Source organism: Choloepus didactylus, chromosome 3 (assembly GCF_015220235.1).
Source record: "Choloepus didactylus isolate mChoDid1 chromosome 3, mChoDid1.pri, whole genome shotgun sequence".
NCBI classification, from domain to species: Eukaryota; Metazoa; Chordata; class Mammalia; order Pilosa; family Megalonychidae; genus Choloepus; species Choloepus didactylus.
In genome coordinates, this window is record NC_051309.1 from 57,630,881 (window position 1) to 57,651,210 (window position 20,330).

Here is a 20,330-nt window from a genome sequence, read left to right on the forward strand (position 1 = left end):
AAATAGTATAAAATTTATAAATATTGTACAGAAGAATCCAGTAGAAATAATCTATTGCACACAAAATAACAGTAAAGAGCATTGGTTCCCAGTTTTTTCAATTCACACATCAGTAAAGTTAAAAGAAATAAAGTTTGGAGACTGACCAAGTCACCAGTTTTTTATTTTACAAAGTAAAGACCTTAAAAGACCATTTTCTTTCACTATGTTCATTTTTAAAATGACCTTTTGACACTAAAAGAATAAGAACATAATTTCAAGCTTTAAAAATTAATAAATTTACCCTTATGAAAAACTCACTCCCATCATTTCGTTTTTCTTTTATTTTTGTATGCCAGTTAAAAACATCTTTGCATTTGGAAATCACTAATCTAGAGCATGCTATCTGTGATGCAGCTTTCATACGAATATTTATACATATATCTGTTTTAATTAAACTTGAAATGCGTTTTATTTAATATTCAATTTTACTGTAATACAGTGAGTAATACTTTTAACAGTTGGCTAAATTCTTTTGGATCTTTTAGATCTTCCTACATAGTCAGCTTTCATTGAAATTATAGATTCCTATCCGTAATTTTTACATTTATTAGAGATTCGTGTTCATAGAAATATATTCAACTAGGAGAATCAAGCTAGTTACACTAATTAGGATTCTGATATTGCAAACAGGCAGTCAGATTAAGGCTAATGAAATTGTGGAAATATTTGCAAAATGAAAATGTCCTTTTAAAAATTCTTTTGGTTGTTTTTTGAAAGATTTGTTTGAAAAGATGACTATTCTGTGCTTTTTTGAGCTGGTTCCACAGAGACCTCATGATGTGATTCTATACCTTTGCCTTTGGCAACATGATGAGACTGATCATGCTTATAACTTAGAGGAAATGAAACTGAGCTAAAATGTACTGAACTAAAAGTGTACCAGGAAAAAAACTAAAGTTGTGGGTTTTTATTATATGCTAAAGTTTGAAACTTTTCTTCTTTCAACATATATTTACAGAAACATCATATAGTAAAATGAAACCTGTATAGTAGAACACCAATATCCAATTGATTTCACAAAAATTGTTTTCTTAAGGATGTTTCCTACTTTTTTAAACACAAGTTGATGATCTCTGATAAAGAGCTTAAAAAGACTTACGATTATTTGAGTCAGTTTTCCTGATGTTTGTTGGAACTTTGCTCAGAGTTTCTCCTTTAAAAAAAAAACAAAAAACAAAAAAAACACTCTAATCTGAACTAGTCATAGCATAGAAGGTAAGAGTTCCCAAGTCTTGAAAAATATATTCAATATTTAACCCAAAGGTATCATTTCTATTAGAAAGTTAGTATAGCAAAGTGTTAAGAGTGGGAACACTTTGGAGCCAAAGTTCCTGGGTTTGGAACCCCATCTCTGCCACTTCCTAGATCAGTAATCTTGGGCAAGTTAATTAATCTCTCTGTGCCACCTCAGTTGTCTCATCTGAATAATGTGAGTCATAAAAATACCTACCTCACTGGGTGGTTATGAGGATTAATGTGTTTATATATGTTTAGCACTTGGGACAGCACTTGGTGATAGTAAGGCATTCAATGTTAGCAAAGTTTACTACAAATTCTAGTAATAAATGCACTAATGAAAATTTATAATTTACTAAGTTTTCACAAAATGTATTTTCTTAGATTAATTTGGAGATTTATTAATGTAGGCACTCAGTTATTATTTTAAAATGATGCTGACCTCACCCCATTCAAGATAACAGAGTGAGATGCTTCAGGGCTCTATCCCCCAATAGAAGGTTTGAACAACCAGCAAGAGGTGACAGAAACATCTTTCGCAAAGCTCCAGAAAACAGTTAAAGGACTGCAGTAACAAGGCAGCACTGAATCAAGTAAAAGGCTTCTTAAAAGCTGTATGGTCTCTTGGCACCCTGTCTGGTGCCTCTCCCACCCCCTTTACTGGCTCATCATGGAGCTGGCCCATGCTTCCAGTGTGGGTCTCTGCTCCCAGTTCTGGAGGAAGCAGAGTGACCCTCATGCACATACTGGGAGCATGTATGGCTGGTCCAGTCTGTCTGGTGGTGGTCTGAGGGACTTTCTGTACCAGAATTTGCCATCCCAGAATTTTCCCTGTATGTGTAAGGCAGCTCTCAGAACTGTCCTACAGAATGCTGTGAGAGAACAGTCAAATCTTGATACCTGGGACAAGAGATTTCTGGCTGTAGGGTATACATTGCAGTGCCTTGAGACCATGAGGAAACTTTTTCATAGGGAAGAGGGGACATTCAGAACAATGTAAGGGGGAAATGCTAGGGCCATGTGTGTATTTACAAGACAAGACGCATGCTCATAAAGGACCAGGGAGGCCCCTACTCTTTGGCCTGGAGCTATTCTCTGAACTTATTTTATGGATAAGCACTGAAGGAGAGCATTTGCACAGGTCAATCTGCTTAGGCTCTGAAAGGTGTTTTCTTTTTCTCCTCCTCCTCCTCCTTTTTCTTCTTTTTTTTTTTCTTGTTAGCGTTTAAAGAAAGCTCTGTCATCGTACTAGCTGGTTATTAGCTTAAAGAACAGATGCGTCAGAGTCTAAATTCCACTGATAACCCTTTAAGATATCAAAATATCCAGGTTTCAACCAAAGGTCACAAAACATACACAGAAACAGGAATTGATGGCCCAGCCAAAGAAGAAGATTAAAACATTGGTAACCATCAGTGAAGAAGACCAGACCTGGGACATACCAGACAAAGGCTTTTTTAAAATGATCCTAAATAGTACTCAAAGAGCTAAAGGAAAACATGGACAGAGAACTAAAAGAAATTAAGGAAAGAATAGGTGAACACAAAGAGAATATCAATAGAGAGATGAATATCATGAAAAGGAACAAAACAGCACTGAAGACCACAGGAACAGAAAGTTAAAATTCCCTAGAGGACTTCAACAGCAAATTGTAGCTGGCAGAAAAAAGAATCAGAAAACAACTTGAAGATAAGAAATTTGAAATCTTTCATTCTGAGGAACAGAAAGAAGAAAGAATGAAGAAAAGTGAACAGAGCCTAAGGAACCTGTGGGACACCATCAAGCTTACCAATATATGCATTGTGGGAGTCTCAGGAGGAGAAAAAAGAGAGAATATTCAAAGAAATGATGGCTGAAAACTTCCTGAAGTTAATGGAAGACATAAATTCACACATCCAAGATGCTCAATGAACTCCAAACAGGATAAACCCAAATATACCTGTGCTGTGACATATTATAATCAAACTGTCAAATCATAGATTTGAGAAAATTCTGAAAGCCGCAAGACAGATACAACATGTCATGTACAAGGAGCCTCAATAAGATTATTCTCATCAGAAATCATGGAAGCAAAAAGCAGTGGGATGACATATAAAGTGCTGAAAGCAAAAAATTACCAACCAAGAATTCTATATCCAGCAAAACTGTCTTTCAAAGATGAAGGAGAGATTAAGATATTCCCAAATAAACAAAAGCTAAGGGAGTCCATCACCACTAGACTGGCCTACAAGGGATGTTAAGAGAGAATTCTGCGGGTTAGAAGGAAAGAACAGTAGACAATAATATATCAAAGCAGCATGAAGGAAAAAACATCTCTCATGAGGGTTAATGACGTGGGTAACTTAAGTGCCAGTACTATTGTATTTTTGGTTTTTAACTTCACCTTTTACTTCCTCTAAAAGGCAAATGTAAAATATGTCATGCTAAATCAGTGGATTTAGATTCATAATGTATAAACATGTAATTTTTGGCAAGAACTATATAAAGGTGGGGGTACAGAGGGATATAGGAACATAGTTTACATAGACTATTGAAGTTTAAGTTGATATCAAAGCAAATGAGAATGTAATAGATTTAGGATGTTAAATTTAAGCTCTGTGGTAACTGGAAAGAAAAGATCAGAGAATATGCAAACTCATAGAGACAGAAATTAGAGTACAGTTTGCCAGGTGAGGGGGTTGAGGGGGCAGGGGGAATCAGGAATTAATGTAAAATGGGTGTAGGTGAGATGGGAAAGTTTTAGTAATAGAAGGTGATGAGGGTATCGCAACATTGTGAATGTGATTAATCCCACTGAATGGTATGCTTGGGAATGGTTGAGATGGGACAGTTTATGTTGTATATATGTTTCCTTGATTAAAAAAAAAAAGATAGAGCAACTACAGAGACCATGACATGACACTTGAATGCAACAAGTATTCCTGGATGGGATCTAGCAAGGGAGGAGAAAAGGCTCAAAGGGTCATTTGGAAAATTGGAATGTCAGCTTTTATATCAATGTTAAATTTCTTGAGCTGAATAACTGCACTTACGGTTACTGCTCTTAAGGTGGTTATGTAAGTGAATATCCTATTCCTAGGCAGTATTCAAGGAGCATGATGTATACAACCAATAGACAGATGGACGGATGGATAGAATGATACGGCAAAATGTGGCAAAATGTGGCAAAATGTTTTAAGTACTGTATCTGGGTATCTGGGAAGGTAGGGGTATGTTGGAGTCCTCTGTATGGGGTTTGTATTATTTTTGAAACTGTCCTCTAAGTTTGAAAGTATTTCAAAATAAAAAGTCAAAAAAATTTTACTACAAAAAAATTATGTTAATAATAGATTTTCCCCATTTTTTAAAATGACAAAAATTCTTTGTAAGATTATTGGGAAGAGCAGACTTTATGTTTATAAAATACCTAGCAAAGTAGTAACAATGAAGTGTTATTTTATTAAACAATGTTTTAATTTTTAAAATGTAGAAATAAAATTCTTTACACCTTAGAGTAGATGTGGTAAAGTTGTATTGTTGATTGAATTAAACAATTTATATTAAATATGTATTCAACTGATTTTCTATAGTTATTTGGAAGCATTTTCTCTAAAATTAAATCCTTTTTGTTGATACTAATGCCGTTTAATCTAGCTTAATGATAATGGTTTGATGGTAATGATGTTCTTAATATTAGAGATGACTTTTTCGGATGATGGTGAAGTTCATATGCTGTTTGTAGAAGAAAACTTTAATAGTAATGTTGTGAAAGAGCTTTGTAAACTGTAAAATACTCTATAAATGTTAATAATTAAAGTTATTCTTCCATTTTCAGGAGGTTTTTAATGATTGAAGAGCTTTCCTGGCACTCAAGTAAATAGTATAACTTAATATGTGATAACCTGAGTAAACAGTTGTAGAAAAACATGTAGTTATTTTAAGTCTTGAATCATTGAGGAAAATTAATGAGGAAGATTGTTTTTGGATAATGAAAGACACTTCATATTGTTATTGATGAAAACAGAAAATTTGGAAAACATTTATAAGCCATAACAAGTGTGTCAAATGTTCTTTCCCTTTATTCAATGTAATAACTAACATACAATTCGGAGACATTATTAAACCTATAACTGATGTCTGTGCATGCCTTATATCTAATACCTGCAATTCTGTGGAATCCTGACTGTCTTTCTGATATGGCAGTTCAACATTTCTGTAATGCTAACATATTAACCTTTCACAACTATAATTTGAGATTAAAGAGTAGTCCAGTCATAATACCTGTGTGTTTTATTTAATATTATTAATTTTGTTCAAATTTATTGTTAACCTTTACTTCATGGAAAAGATTTGGGTTCCAAGCATTCTGAATATATAGAATTGTTCCATTTTTTAACACTGTAGCTCTTAGTCCTCAATTATTCTGTTAGAAGACATGATTGTTTATATTCAGTTAGCTGTAGAGAAAACAGGGCCATACTCCCTTATATAAAACTCTTGGAGTCAGCTGTAGTTTTTAGAATTTTTAAGATTTTGTAAAAATAATACAGTGAATTTACTGTATATTCTGTACCACCCCCAGCAGGGTCTGGGACAGGACCCTGTAATCAAACACATTAATGTTTCTGCAGCAGAGAATATGAATAGGTAACTCCCAACACTTTAAATAGCCTCATGTTAGTTCAGGTTAGATTTTGCCTTTATGTTCTGGTTCTTGTTATGTTGAATTTGGTCGGTCTAGTTTTGTGAATACTTTTATACATTTCCGGTGCAGTTTCCCAAGTTAAATGGAGCAGATGTCAGTCAAGTGAATTTGAGAAGTATATTGGAAGAAAACTTCCCAAGAGACTAATTTCAAAACTTTAATAAAGAAGGGACTCAGCTAATGATGGAGGTTTTAGTACTGGGTCCATTTTACACCTGATCTTTCTTACTCTAAAGGTACTTCTTAATTACTAGGGAACTGTTTATTCCTGTAGGCCGGGAATTTTTCTTTCTGGATACTCTGTATTTAAAAGATTTTTTTAAAACTCTGTAACCAAAAAGTTCTTATTTTGTGTGTATAGTAAAGAATATAATTAAGTAGATTAAAGAAATCCCCTTCAAATTAAAATAATTGAAATTCGGATGTTTAAAAGTTATTCTTTATTAACTAATATAATATACATTTTAATTACCTTTAGGTGACTTTACCAGGAAATGAGTTAACCAACCCCCAAATCATGTCATGTAATGCAGTTTTCACAAGATGCTAACAAATAACTTCTGATTATCCAGGCATATCACATTGATTTAGAATGACTTCAAATAAATCTGGCTTATTTTGCCCTTTCCTTATTCTTGGAAAATTACATTTTTAAAGGGAAGTTTTTTTTTTTAATACCAGTTGCAGTTTTTGAGTCTGGTTAAAATGATTTTGTTTGGCAGGTTTTTAAAATGGAAGTGAGACTCAGATGACCAAGGTTCTAATTCTAGCTTTCTTCCTGTGCAACCTGAGCAAATTACTCAACCCATTGAGTCTCAGTTTCTTCTTTTAGATGATTATTAGATTTGATGATCTGCCAGGTCTATATTTTCCAAGGCAAAAGTCAAGATGCATCATCTATCTAAGACTGTTTGTTAACTTATTAAATTACTTATATAAAGGTATTTTTGAAGTATAAAGACAAAATCACATATAGTTATTAACATATCACTTTAATGGAAAAAAGTTAATTACATTATTAGAGATTTTTCTGGAAAGTCCAGGATATAGTCATCTATAGTCTTTCCTAGCTTTAAAACTCTGTATACTATATATATTTTTTATCTGTTTTAAATACTGTAGATTCTAGATTCTAATGGTAATTTCATAAACATAGAAATTCTGTTTTTAATGACTTCCCTATTCAGTTCTATAATTATTTATGGCTTCTGTAATTAACATTTGAAATTCAATTCAAGTTCTATATCTTCGCCAAGTCTTCAAGACAGCAATTTCTTAATACAGTCTATGTCATGAAGTTTATTTGCTTAGTAAATTGTAAAATGATACAGTATGAGAGAGACAAGCTTGATTAAAACATTCATCCTCATTTAGAGGTTGGAATGAGTAGCTGATTTATCAGAGTGCCATTCTTTCCTGATTATATTTATTTTATGTGATGGTGTTTAGTTGATATACATAGGATAAAAGAAGATAAGTAAGTACTTGGTTTTTATTTTTCTATATTTTGTTACATTTGCTTGGCTGCATTTGGTCATTGTTTAGAATTTTCGGTTGTAGCAGTGTTTCTTTATACAGTCAGTAATATTTATTATTTGCTCACTCTAGGGTCACGATCAGAGTTCAACTCTTGCTCAACACTCTGTTGAACTGACTTTACCCAATCATCATCCATTTCATAGAGATTTGCTCCGATATGCGAAGCTGATGGAGTGGCTAAAGAATACAGATTATGGAAAATATGAGGGACTAACAAAGGTATGGATGTGGTATCATGTACTCATTGAATATAGAATCAAGAGGTCATTTATTCATTTCCCCAAATGACATTTGAAATACTGTAGTACTTTCATAGCAAAGGCAGAAATTTAATTTCTGAGTGCTCATTAACCAGTGATAAAATTTATTTTATATACTTGGATAAAGAAGAGCTAAATTTTGAAGTTCAGTATAAATAGTATTAGGCCATGCCATAGCCTGATGCATCATTGGATTTAGTTAAATGCTGTAATTATTGCCTGAGTTTCTTTATATGCAATATAGAGAGTAGAGACTATAGGGAGTATGAAGATATGTAATTAAGGTATTTGCCCTCTAAGAATTTGCAATCTATTCTGATAAACAAGTACTGAAGTGCAGATATGTCTCTATACCAATCACATGGGCCTAACAAACAAACTTCCACCCTTAAAGAGTTTTTAAGTCTAGCTTGAGAACAATCATACATAAAATAATCAGCAAAAAAATAAGTGCTAAGCTAGAAATGAGTTCAAATATATGACAGTTTAGAGGAAGGAGAAGTTGCTGTCTTGAATACTTGGGGAAGATATAGAACTTGAATTGAATTTCAAATGTTAATTATAGAAGCCATAAATAAGAGGGAGGGCATCGCAGGGTTGCAGAGTCAGACATGTTGACCACAGCAGGAAAAATAAGCCCTTTTCCAAAGATAATAAGCAGGAAAGCCTTACTGAAGCAGAAATTTCATATCTGGAGCAGTGAGAAACTATGTTGAACAGATAAGCATTCATCAAGTAGGGGAGAAAAGGCAAGATGGGAGAAGTTAATTAAGAACCTTATGAAATAATTCAGGTGAAATGAGTTCTTAAACAACAGGAAGATGATGGTAGGAATCAGGAGAGAAGATAAGCAAAAAGAGAGACTCCAAAGGCAGATGGCCTAAGATGATGCCAGACCTGCTAGATTTGGAAACTGAAAGAATAGTGGTATTCCCCTGACTGAAATTCAGTAATTGGGGAAGATGAGAGTCATTCATTCAGTATTGATTCAGCAGATTAATCGAGTACCTATTATGTGCTGACATAGAGCATTGACTGAAAGAGGAAAATACTTTCCTTATTAGAGTGCATATTCTGGTGGAAAAAGACAGATAAAGTTAATCATATAACATATTAGAAGATGCTAAGTGCTATGAAGAAAATAAACCAGGGAAGGGGGAGTAATGCCAGGTCTAGAGAAGGTTGCAATTTCAAATAGGGTGGTCAGACAAGGCTGCAGGAGAAGCTGACACTTAAGCACAGATTTAAAGGATAAGAGGTAGAGAGCATTGTGGGTTTCTGGGGGAAAGCATTGCAGGCACAGTGCCAGTGCCTTCAGTTGAGGGCGAGCTTGCTGTGCTTGAGGGGCATCAAGTAGGCAAGGAGTTGGAGCACGGTAAGCCAGAGGCAGAGCCTTAGAAGGACAGAAGGTGGGGTGATAAGGATTGCGGTAGAACAGGGCAGATTTGGAAGGGACTGGGACCATCAGTATAAGAGTCTGGCTTTTACTGTGAGTAAGATGGCAGGTGGGAGGGCATTAGAATGCTTTGAGCAGAATAGTGACATGATCTGACTTAGATTTAACAAATGTCCATAATAGTAAGAAACCAAAAGGTATAGTACTTTTCTGGCATGCATATTGTGACCTTAATATAGGAATTAACCGGGTTACTTTTTTAAAAAATGGAGCCAAGAATTGCTACCTCTCTAACTCCAATATATAAAATATATTCCTGGTTGAACAGTTTAATTTAAAAAAACACTGAAGAAACATTTAAAATATTTTTTACATTTTTTTGAGTTTGGAGTTTAAAAATAGAAAATCCAAGTATGCATAAGCCATTTTAATTTTTAGTAATTTTTAGTAATAATTTATATAGGCAGTGTGGTCCTAAAAGATGTTCTTGAATTTGAAAAAGCACAAAGTTTTATATTGTAGAGCGAAGATTTTGGAATTGTTAATGTAAATGCTCTTTCTCCCCACTCATGTGCTTGTGTCCAAAAATTTCCTAACTGGGAATTAGGTAACACAGTCACCCTATTTTTTTTTTTTTTTTTTTTTTTTTTTGGCTAGTTTTGCTAGCACAAAGTTTTCCTAGTTTTGCTAGTATTTGCCCAGTTTTATTCAGAGAGGAGCTCTCTTTTCAAAGTATTTTTTAAATGAAAATTATCTTCTCCCAGGGAATTAATGTGTATACATGAACCCATTTTATTTTTATACCTACTGAAATAATTATTACAACTCCCTTCAAGCATCTTAGGTTCATGCTTCAGGAGAAAGCAGAAGGGTTAAGTAGAAATTTATGGGAAGGGTAATGGTAAGAAAAAGGCAAATCGTACATTCCTAACAGTGCATTCATGTCAACATATTTGGTAATAGGACATCCTTATATGCCAGTCTTTCTGGATTTTCTGTTCGAAGCGTCTTTACCCATTTAAAGTAAAATCTGGCTCCTTTGGCTTCCAAAATAAAATGATAAAAGGGGCATAAAGCCTGACAAAATGAATAATATTTTAAAAATTATAATAAAAATGCTTTTCAAAACAGATATTCATCTCCTCAGGTGTTTATTTGCATCTTATCTGCTATCTATTTAGGTAAGATTATTTCTCAGAATTAGTCTTTTAAGTGTTATTCAACTCTACTGTTGTGTTATATTTTATTTTGTTTTGTTTTCATTCAACAGAATTCTGATTTGGAGATATTATAAGGAAAAATATTTACATTACTGGAATTCCTTGCCTTTTGAAGTTGTAGGAGGATTAATATTTTGAATAATTAAAGATAAAGTATATCTCCTTAAGAGTTTTGTGCCAACAAATGCTTTATCCCCTAGTGAATATTCAAATAAGTAATCAATAAGCTTTTTGCCTAATTGTGTTCTCAGTGAGTATTACTGCCCTATCTTTATATATAATGCAGTATTAATGAATGTAATTTCAAGTGAAGAAACAAGACTATAGCCAACCTAGATGATTTATGGAATCATTCTGTGTTCAGAGTATTTTTTTGGGGGGGGGGGGGGTTTCCAGCTAAAGCCAGAAAACCTGCTAGACAAATTCTAAAAGAGCTGTAACACTATCAGAGTATTTTTGATTGACAATATTAATGAGCTTTTTTATGAAATTGATTAATTTTCCCAGGAATGTGTTCCTTCATCCTGTAGTTTAAGTTTTTGACAGACGATCTTTGCTTCCTAATCTAATTTGGTTGCTAAAGTGTTAAAAAACAGGAATATTATAAAAAGAAAGAATAAAGAAACGATTGAAAGAAGAAAAGAAAGGGGAAACAAACAAACCAGTGTTTCTTTAGTAAAAAAATAAAACTTAAATCCAGATAGCCCTTTGCAGTGTGGTTAGGTATACACGGCTCACACTTCTTGGCAGGAAAGGGAAAAGCCCTCCTTCTCCACCTTTCCAAATTCTTTAGGAACCACTAGCCATTGCCCCATTTGTACTTATGGCTGGATCTTAGCAAAGCTCTGATATTATGCATAATTAGGACCTGTGGAAAATAAGGGTGTTTTGGTCCTGTAGCTCAACTACCCAGATTCCTTCCTCCCAAGGACAACTACCCCTGACTGAGATTCTGGGTTATGTCTGCAAGGCGGTAATAATAGAGATGATCCATCCATGCTTGGGTAGTAAATGAGCCTTCCTCTCCTAATAATGTCCACATGTTGACAGTGAGTCCTGAAGATTCCTCCGATGTCCTCTCAGCCTAAGTTTCACTTGAGAAAAAGTAAAACATGGAGGTTTCTGTAAGAATCTACAGTCAGCTGAAAATAAAGTTGAAAGACTGCCTGAGGTAACAGAATGCTTAAATGCATGAGAGTTAAATTTGACATTAGGTGCTACATGCAGGGGCTAAGAGGAATACATACTCAAAGTGAGAGACATTTTTCAGCATTTGGTCAATGAAAGAACTGGTACAGTCACATCTGTCTGTGGCCTTTCCCATAAATATATATGTATATATATTTATATATACTTACAAACACTCTAAATTAATTACTATTTCATTGGGCTATCTCACTTTTTCAGTGGGCTCAAATGACTGAATACCTTTTTTTCCAGGTACTTAACAGAACTCACTGATGGGAAAGGCCACAGACAGATGTTACTGTATCAGTTCTTTCATTGACCAAATGCTGAAAAATGTCTCTCACTTTGAGTATGTATTCCTCTTAGCCCCTGCATGCAGCACCTAATGTCAATATATATATATTTTTTTGGCTTTTATAAAGGGGGTTTATTTGGTTACACAGTTACAGTCTTAAGGCCATAAAGTGTCCAAGGTAACACATCAGCAATTGAGTACCTTCACTGGAGGATGGCCAATGGCATCTGGAAAACCTCTGTTAGCTGGGAAGGCATGTGGCTGGCCTCTGCTCCTATATTTGTTTTTAAAGTTAGGCAAAGGTCAGGGGGAAGCATTGCTGGTTTGGTTACTTTTCTTGCAGAGATTATATGGGAAGTGTATATGGCCTACCAATTGAGAAAGAATTTGTTTGGTCCAAATTCTTTTTTATAATGATATATTTGTAAAATATCTAACAAAAATCAGTGGTGAACTATGAATTAACATAGAAATATTTACATAATATGTACCTTTTGAAAAATGCAACTGATGTTTAAATCAAGAAAAACTTGGTCTAAAAGTGAATATGTTAATTTGAAATAATAAAATTAAAAAACAAATTAAAAACAATTAAAAAATTAAAATTAAAAAAAAAAGAAAGTTGAAGCTTGGAGTCCATGATAAATTTAAAGGAATCACCAGGTACAGTGTTTCTTCTGTGGATTTATTTAAATTTAGTCAGTCTGTCTATGACATTTAACTAGGACTTGGAAAAATGTATAGTCTTTCACTGTTGAGGACTCCTTCCTGAAGGTATAAAATATTTTTATGTGATGATAAGAAGATGAATAAATGAATTTTTATACAAATAATAGATGTTTTCATTTAAACTAGAATAAATCAAATCTGTTTTAAGAAAATAAATTAATTATGAAAACTCTAGGATATACTCACTAAATTCTTATTGAAAATAACCTATTTGAGGGTAATGCCCCAAGGCGACGGGTTCAGGGAAAGTAAATGTACTCCTTCATTGTCATTAATGCTGTATATTAGTTTGATCACTTTTAAAGCAAAATGGCCATATGGAAGAAGAGTCTTAAAGATTCCCACATTCTCTGGTCCTTTAATTCCACTCTTAGGAAATCATTCCGAGGAAACAGTTCATTAGAGATGAAAAGCTTATTGCAGCATTGCCTGTCATAGCAGAAACGTGTCATGTGCTAGGGGGTTGGTTTATTAAATTGTGGTTTATCAGTAAAATGGAATACTATGCAGTCATTGAAACAAATCATGAAGACTGGAAAATTGTGGACTGTGTATGTGAAAATAGCTCTGATTGAAATAACCTATGCAGTATGATTGCAGCTGCATTTAAAATATGTGAAAGCTAATATGTAAAAATGAAAATGGAAGTGTTTTTTTACTTCATATTTTTGTAAATTATTGTTAATGTTATAATGCCTATGCAATTTTTTAAAAGATAGAAAAATAGTCTACTTTTTATATCCTATGAAATGCATCAGAGTTTTAGACCACAAAAGTTAAAGCAAGCATGAAGGATTTGTGGGGATTGAAAAATGGAAATTGTTATATTTGTTTTATTAATAAAAAGTACATTACTTTTATTTTAAGAATTACATGGATTATTTATCACGACTGTATGAGCGAGAAATCAAAGATTTTTTTGAAGTTGCAAAGATCAAGATGACAGGCACAACTAAAGAAAGCAAGAAGTTTGGTAAGCCTAGGCACCTCAGTTCATTGTCATCTTTTCATATTAAAAGTGGTTTTATTCATGACAAATAATTTAAAACTTTTTAGGAAGGTGGTATAAGATACAGTAGAATTAATGAAAGAGCAGGTCTAACTACATTGGTTTGATCTATAGATATTTCATAGAAATATTTTGTATATCTGTAAATGTTTTTTACTAATTAAAATTCTGTGTATGTGAATCTGACAGTTATTCGATTGTGTATTCACACTATAATTAAACATATATATTCATAGGAAACACGGTTGGCCAGAAAATGATGTCCCATCTGGTAGAGGAAGTATTAGACTATGAGCCTGATGTTGAGAGTTCAGTTTCTGACACCCTGAAAGACCTTTTATACCATTTGGGGGTTAGTCACTGACCTCTTAAGTCATTGCTCTCCACACGGAAACAGAGAAATTCCTGGCTTCTGTTTACTTCTCACTGGTTACCTTGAATCACAAAGCAAGTTTTAAGTGTCTTCTCTCCTCCAAAAGGCTATAAAAATGTTGCCAGAATTTCTCCTGTGATTATATTCTTTCAAAGGGATATTTTTTAACATAATTTTTTTTGTTGTTGCTTCTAAGCACCTTAACTGAACAAAAACATTATTTGAAAGGATAGCCAGTGAAAGTATCAAGTTGTAAGGAAGGTGATTTGCCGAGGCTGCAGTCTGCTCTTGCATGCACCCATACCTGGAGTTCCTTATGGATGGAGTTCTGTGCCTATTCAAGTCAAAACCTGGCCTTAAATGGCTACCATGTGTACTCCCCAATGTGTCTGCATATCTCCCCTTTAGAATAATGAGTCTAGCATTTGCTTGTTGAAAGAAGCCTATGCCCTGAGCAATTTCAGGAAACGAGATTGAAAATTGATAGTGCATCTTTCCATTGTTCTTTAGACAGAAAAGACTGTCTTTAGTGGGTAATTATTTTGTAATTCTCTGTTTTTTAAAAATGAAGTACTAATGTATTGATTATACTAGTCCAGACATTTGAAATGGTTTGAATCTGTGTGTATATCTGCTGCACTTTGGTAAGATACTGGTAAGAATCTTGGGACAATAGGCTTTTGGAAACAGAAATGCTAACTCATCCTAAAGGTTAATTGTTCTTAAACAGCAGTTTGTTTATATTCTTGCTAATGTTTTCATTGTGGATATGTTATGCATTTTTTTTTTTAGTAAACAGCATATTATTAATGCAGTTACATGTTTAATGTTTTCATTGAGTATATTTGTCACCATTTGTTAGTGAACCATTTGATTTTGGAAGAATTCTTCTTCAGTGTGTAGAAACCAAACTTAAAAGGGAAACTTTTCTAAAATTCATTAATCCCAGTTTCATGAGACTTCGTCAAACCTAAGATTCATATTAAGAAAATGACGTAATAAAAATATACTTTAAATTAAGTGCAATACTATATAATGGTATCATTGCATTAACCTATTAGAGACCTAATTTTTTTCTTTTCTTACCCCTTGAGAAGTTCTTAAATTATCTTGTTAAAAGTATTTTAATTAACCTAATACATATTTAGAAGGAACTTTTATCTTTTAAAAATGTTAAATTACATCTTTTCTATGTATCTATTAAATAATAAGGTGAGAGTAATTTGTGACAATTGATAGCACCAGGAAATTAGTTTCAGTTATTTAGATGTCATCAGCTATAAGAGAAGAAAAGCTAAATAATAAACAGAATTCAAAGGATAAAAAGTTTGGCTCATCTTGGAAGATCTAACTTTGTTAGTGTTTTAAAGATGAATTTCAAGTTAAATACAAATGATTTGAGAAGTTTTGAATAAGGAAGAATTAATTTTTTAAAGATATTTTTTCAGTGATTTGATTTGTTTAAATGAAACTAATAGATAATTTTCAATGAATCAAAATTAATTATAAATAAAAATGTGTTTTGTTTTTTACTTGCTCAGGGAATTCTGTGTCATAGATGCTGATGAGAATAGAAAGTCAGTTTGTATCTTATGAAAACAAACGGTATAGTCATTATAATCATAGAGATTCAGGGAAATATACCTCTCTCTTGAATTACTCTTGATTCCGGTCTTTAACATTTACTTAGTTCAAGTAAGTTAAAATAAGTTAAAGACAGCTGGAAAGAATTGTATTGTCTGTGACAAGGTCTTTATGTAGGCCATTGTCTTTTTTAAAAATCAATAGGTCTACTTTGAGAACCTCAGAGTTGTGAAATTCCCCACCACCACCACCCACCCAGGACTGATATTTTGCTTTTTTTCCCTTTGTATTCTACAGATGTACTTAATGAAATAGAAGGCAAAGGAAATATAGTAATTCTTTTTAAAATCACAAGTTGTTTTTTCTTTCTATAGCTGAGATAAAACATATGTATCATTTTAGTTGATTTAAATATATGTGCATTTAAATAATTGCCACTCCCTTCCTATTTAATGTTTCAAATCTTGAAAACAGTAGGCCTAAATCATTTTTCCTTTTTATGTTTCTCCACTGAACTAAGAAATTTTGTTGACTTCAAAGGGAGGCTTGACTCCAAGACTGAAATCAGGGCTGGCTGGAAGATTCATTCAAAAAATATATTTATTAATTACCTGCTATGTAATAAGCACTGTTCTAGGTACTAGAGATACAGCAATAAACAAAGGCCGTACCCTCATGAAGCTTATATTCCATGGAGGTTTTTAAAAGTTATTTAAAATTTTACGTATTGTTGCTAATAAATGATAGACTGTTTTTATGAGCCATGAATTGTAATCAATGGGCACTACTAGTGAATGTATTTTTTATTGCTACTAAAAAAAAACTATGTGAAGTATTATGCTTTGCTGTGGAATATAGCATAGTGACATCTTAAGGTCGGAAGGTGCTGTTCAGATTGGCTAGATGGTAGCTCCAGCATGATCTCTCTTGCCACTTTAGCTAATTTCAGCTTTATATACCTTTGAGCTTCATGTAGCCAAAACTCTTAGAATATACATGTTTCTAGTATGACAGATTATAGCTCATACTTTGACTTTTGCCTTCAAGCATGGCTTTGTATTGCAGGGAGAGTGTCACTTGACACGTTGTTCTCTGTTTTTAAGATATTTTTAGATTATAGTATAGTCTTTAATTTTCTGTTTCATTCTGTAATTTCTTTCCTTGCCTTTCACATTAACTTTTGAGTTTAGGCTGTTTCACAAGATGATCTCTCAAATTGGTCTAATAAGTATTATAAAGAGAGAAGTTTTAGAATAAAATAAATGCCAAATGATCCTAAAAGTGCTCAGATTAAGCTTGTTCCCTGGGCTTTACCCTTCCACCCCCCCCATCTCCTGTTAATTAGTTATGATATATTCCTTTCATTCTAGTGTTCACAAAGTCATTTACTAAGTAATTGAGCTTGATACTTGTTTTTAATTTTTAAATGGTTTTAAAATCCTATTCATATAATTTTTATCAGATGTAGTATAAAATTATTTACTACAATGGAGATTCGTTTCAGGAGTTTTCAAGGAATGTGAGACTGTTGATGCATTTAATGTCTAAATCTTCAACTTCATTCTAATGAATTTCCACTGTATTAAATTATTTACTTGAACTATATTTTCTCAAGAAACCAAAACTTCCAAATCACAGTTTTTAAAAATTTAAGTGTACTGCCTTCATATACCTAAAAAAAAAAAAAAAAAAAAAAAAATGTAAAAGTATGGAGAGGTTACAAATATGAATATTTGAGTAAAAACAGTACATTAAAAGACAAGTAAAGTTTTTTCTCTCGTATTTTTTCAGATAGTAGCTGACCAACTAAACATGTGTTTGCACCTCTTGTTACTTGATGCTCATGGTTCTTTGCATGTGTCTTTTAAACTAGAGCTTAACTTCCTGTTTTGCATGGTTTGTGCAAAATGCAGTTTATTAACTTGTCTTTGTCTTTGATGCTTGCAACCTAATCCATCACAGCTACACTGCCTCGAAAAGAAAGTGCTGTCAAACAGGAAACAGAGAGTGAGTATGCTGAGTGTATTAGTAGGTATTCTCAATACATGTTCGTTCAATGTATAGATTTAGTTATTTGTCTTGAAAAAGTTAGCATCCAAAAATACTGAATACTCAGATTGCTACATATGTGATGAAAGAAAGCCAGTATGTTGGTAGTGGTATGGAAATATGTAATATAGTTAAAATTCTATGTCTGATGCTAGAACTTTGTGTTAGAAATTTATGAAAAGGTTTAACCTTATATTTCTATTTTCAGGCTATGTTTACAGAGTGTTCAAAAATTCTTATAGATATGGTCAGATTTGGAATAATGAACCCAAAGTTTTTCTTTAATTCTCCTATTATATCCTCATTTATCCCTTCTGACCATCAGCAAATGGTCAGCAAATATTTCTCAGAAAACTATTCAATAAGAATAAAAAAATATTTTATTTATTGTTTGTATTTAATTCTGAATAAAAGCATTACATTTTCTTGTAAAAATTGCATCCTTGAATTCCTGGATATATATATGATATTGTCCAGCTGTACTGTTTCCATTTTTCCTCTTGGCTGTTACGGATACCTAAGATAATACCTAAACACAGATATCCCATATTGATATGGTTAATGATGCATTACATTTTGGTTGTATTTTAACTATACCAGGTTTTCAGGGTATTTTTTTCTATTCGTTAGATTTTAGAGAACTGCAGGGCAGCAATTCACTTATTGTAAAAGCAGAACTTCTGGGTTCAGGAATGTGTTAAGTTGAACCATATGTAATTGACTTTTTTGGTAGGACAAAAATGATTAAGTATTGGCAGTTTCCTATGGTTCAACCTAATATTGATTTAATGTGGAGGCAAGTAATACAGTATAGCAGTTTTCTTCAGAAATTTAATAAGGTCATGTTAGGTAGCTAGTACACAAGGGAGTCATTTACCGTTATCCAAATTCATGGCTTTTGAGTAGGAAAGAAACCCTAGAGATGTCACCAGGCATGGGATGGATGAGGGATAGGCTATATGATCTTTAAGGTCATTTTCAGTCCTATACTATGGATCTATTTAGTTTTTGCTTCCTTTTACAATATTCCTAGAAATAGGACACAAATGTTAGTGAAAGATAAGGACACTCCCTAGCCTGTTCCATATAGTAGACTTGTACACTAATTAACGTGACATAAAGCCTTGGAAGACCAAGACAGTAGAAGGTAGCCCTGATTTTTGCTATGGGTCTTTCATTCATAAAGGTTACAGCTTTCAAAGTTTCATTATTTCTTAGGTCTTCATGGAAGTTCTGGGAAATTAACTGGATCTACTTCTAGTCTAAATAAACTCAGCGTTCAGAGTTCAGGGAATCGCAGGTCTCAGTCGTCTTCCTTGCTGGATATGGGAAACATGTCAACCTCTGATCTTGATGTCGCTGACAGAACCAAATTTGATAAGGTAAAATAACAAATTAATACTTCTTAGACATGAACATTAGTTTTCTGTTTTAACAGCAGTTTGTTATTGCTTGAAATCTTTGAATTTTATTCAATAAGTGTATTCAAAGATCTGAGCTCTGTTGGCTTTATTAAACATTAACCATCTATGACTTTCCAATTCTGAATTGGGGAAGGAATACTAGACAACTGATATGTTCAATGTGACTTATCAGTTGAGTAACAGAAAAGATACTGAAATTTATTATAAATCTTGAAGTGCTTACTTCTCAAATAAGTTCTTTGAGCAGCTACAAAGTAAAGAGGAAATAACAGCTTTTGTGAAGCTAACTCTCTTTGCATTATGTTAAATAAATAACAGGAGTTTATCTTTGTTTTCCTCTTTCCAGATTTGAAGTAATTGAGTTTTATTTTAGGTATATTCTGTGGCCCTTTTATACCTTGATAATACTGTATTTCCCTGTCTGCCAATCAATCCTGGAAGAATTTTTGTCTTTGAGACTCTATTTTGATTATAGAGATTGCATCTGGTCCCTGCAGAGAAGTGAATTAAATACAGAATGTTATTTTAAGCATTTAGTGAAGTGCTTTCATCATAGATCATTTTGGTTTTCTTTAGATCTTTGAACAAGTACTAAGTGAACTGGAGCCCCTATGTCTAGCAGAACAGGACTTCATAAGTAAATTTTTCAAACTGCAGCAACATCAAAGTATGCCTGGAACTATGGTATGGCTCACATTTATTTTGGCTGGTATTTATGATCTGTAATGTAATCTAATTAATACATGGTCAAAATTTCAGTATCAGAATAGACAAGGAGTTTATGACATAAGGATTTTTAAAAAATAATTTTTGTCATATCACAAGATTTTAAGAACATTGATAGCTGGAGTTTGGGGATCTAATTTAATATTCCTGAATCTTAAACCTAAACGTTAGCTAAATTAGTGAGGGGAAAATGTCTTTGCAGAACATTATTTAAATAGCAATTTACAAGTTAGTATAGTGTTTGAGCGTGTTTACCATGGTCTAGCAAAAAAAAAAAAAAGTGAGGACTCAGAAGATCCAAATATTTGTTATGGCTTTGTTACTAACTAGCTATGAGAACGTAGGCCAATTATCTAAGCCACAGTTTTCCTCACCTGTAAGATGAATTTAATACCTGTTCAGCATTCCTCTCAGGAGACATCAATGTAGGAGAGCAAAAGGGGAGATTTGGCAGAGTATTTTGAAAACTTAAAAGCACAGTGCAAGAGTGATTTTTCGAATAAGGTCATCTAAAAAATTTATGCCTCGGAGAACCAACATGTAAAAAGCAGTGAAAAATGAATGAGAAATTAATTG

The 20,330-nt window shown here is 33.1% G+C and overlaps 1 protein-coding gene and 1 non-coding gene across 2 annotated transcripts in view; one reads left to right on the plus strand and one right to left on the minus strand.

Annotated features, from left to right (window-relative positions):
• The window catches only part of EXOC1 (exocyst complex component 1), a 67,300-nt gene that overhangs the window by 26,177 nt on the left and 20,793 nt on the right, over positions 1-20,330 (plus strand). The window contains 5 exon segments of the mRNA XM_037829847.1: positions 7,571-7,720; positions 13,457-13,562; positions 17,518-17,562; positions 18,823-18,986; positions 19,605-19,712. Of these exon segments, the coding sequence (XP_037685775.1) occupies positions 7,571-7,720; positions 13,457-13,562; positions 17,518-17,562; positions 18,823-18,986; positions 19,605-19,712 (573 nt within the window).
• Positions 10,761-10,822, minus strand: LOC119530703. The gene has a single exon (XR_005216093.1). It is a non-coding gene; the product is annotated as a U7 small nuclear RNA (small nuclear RNA).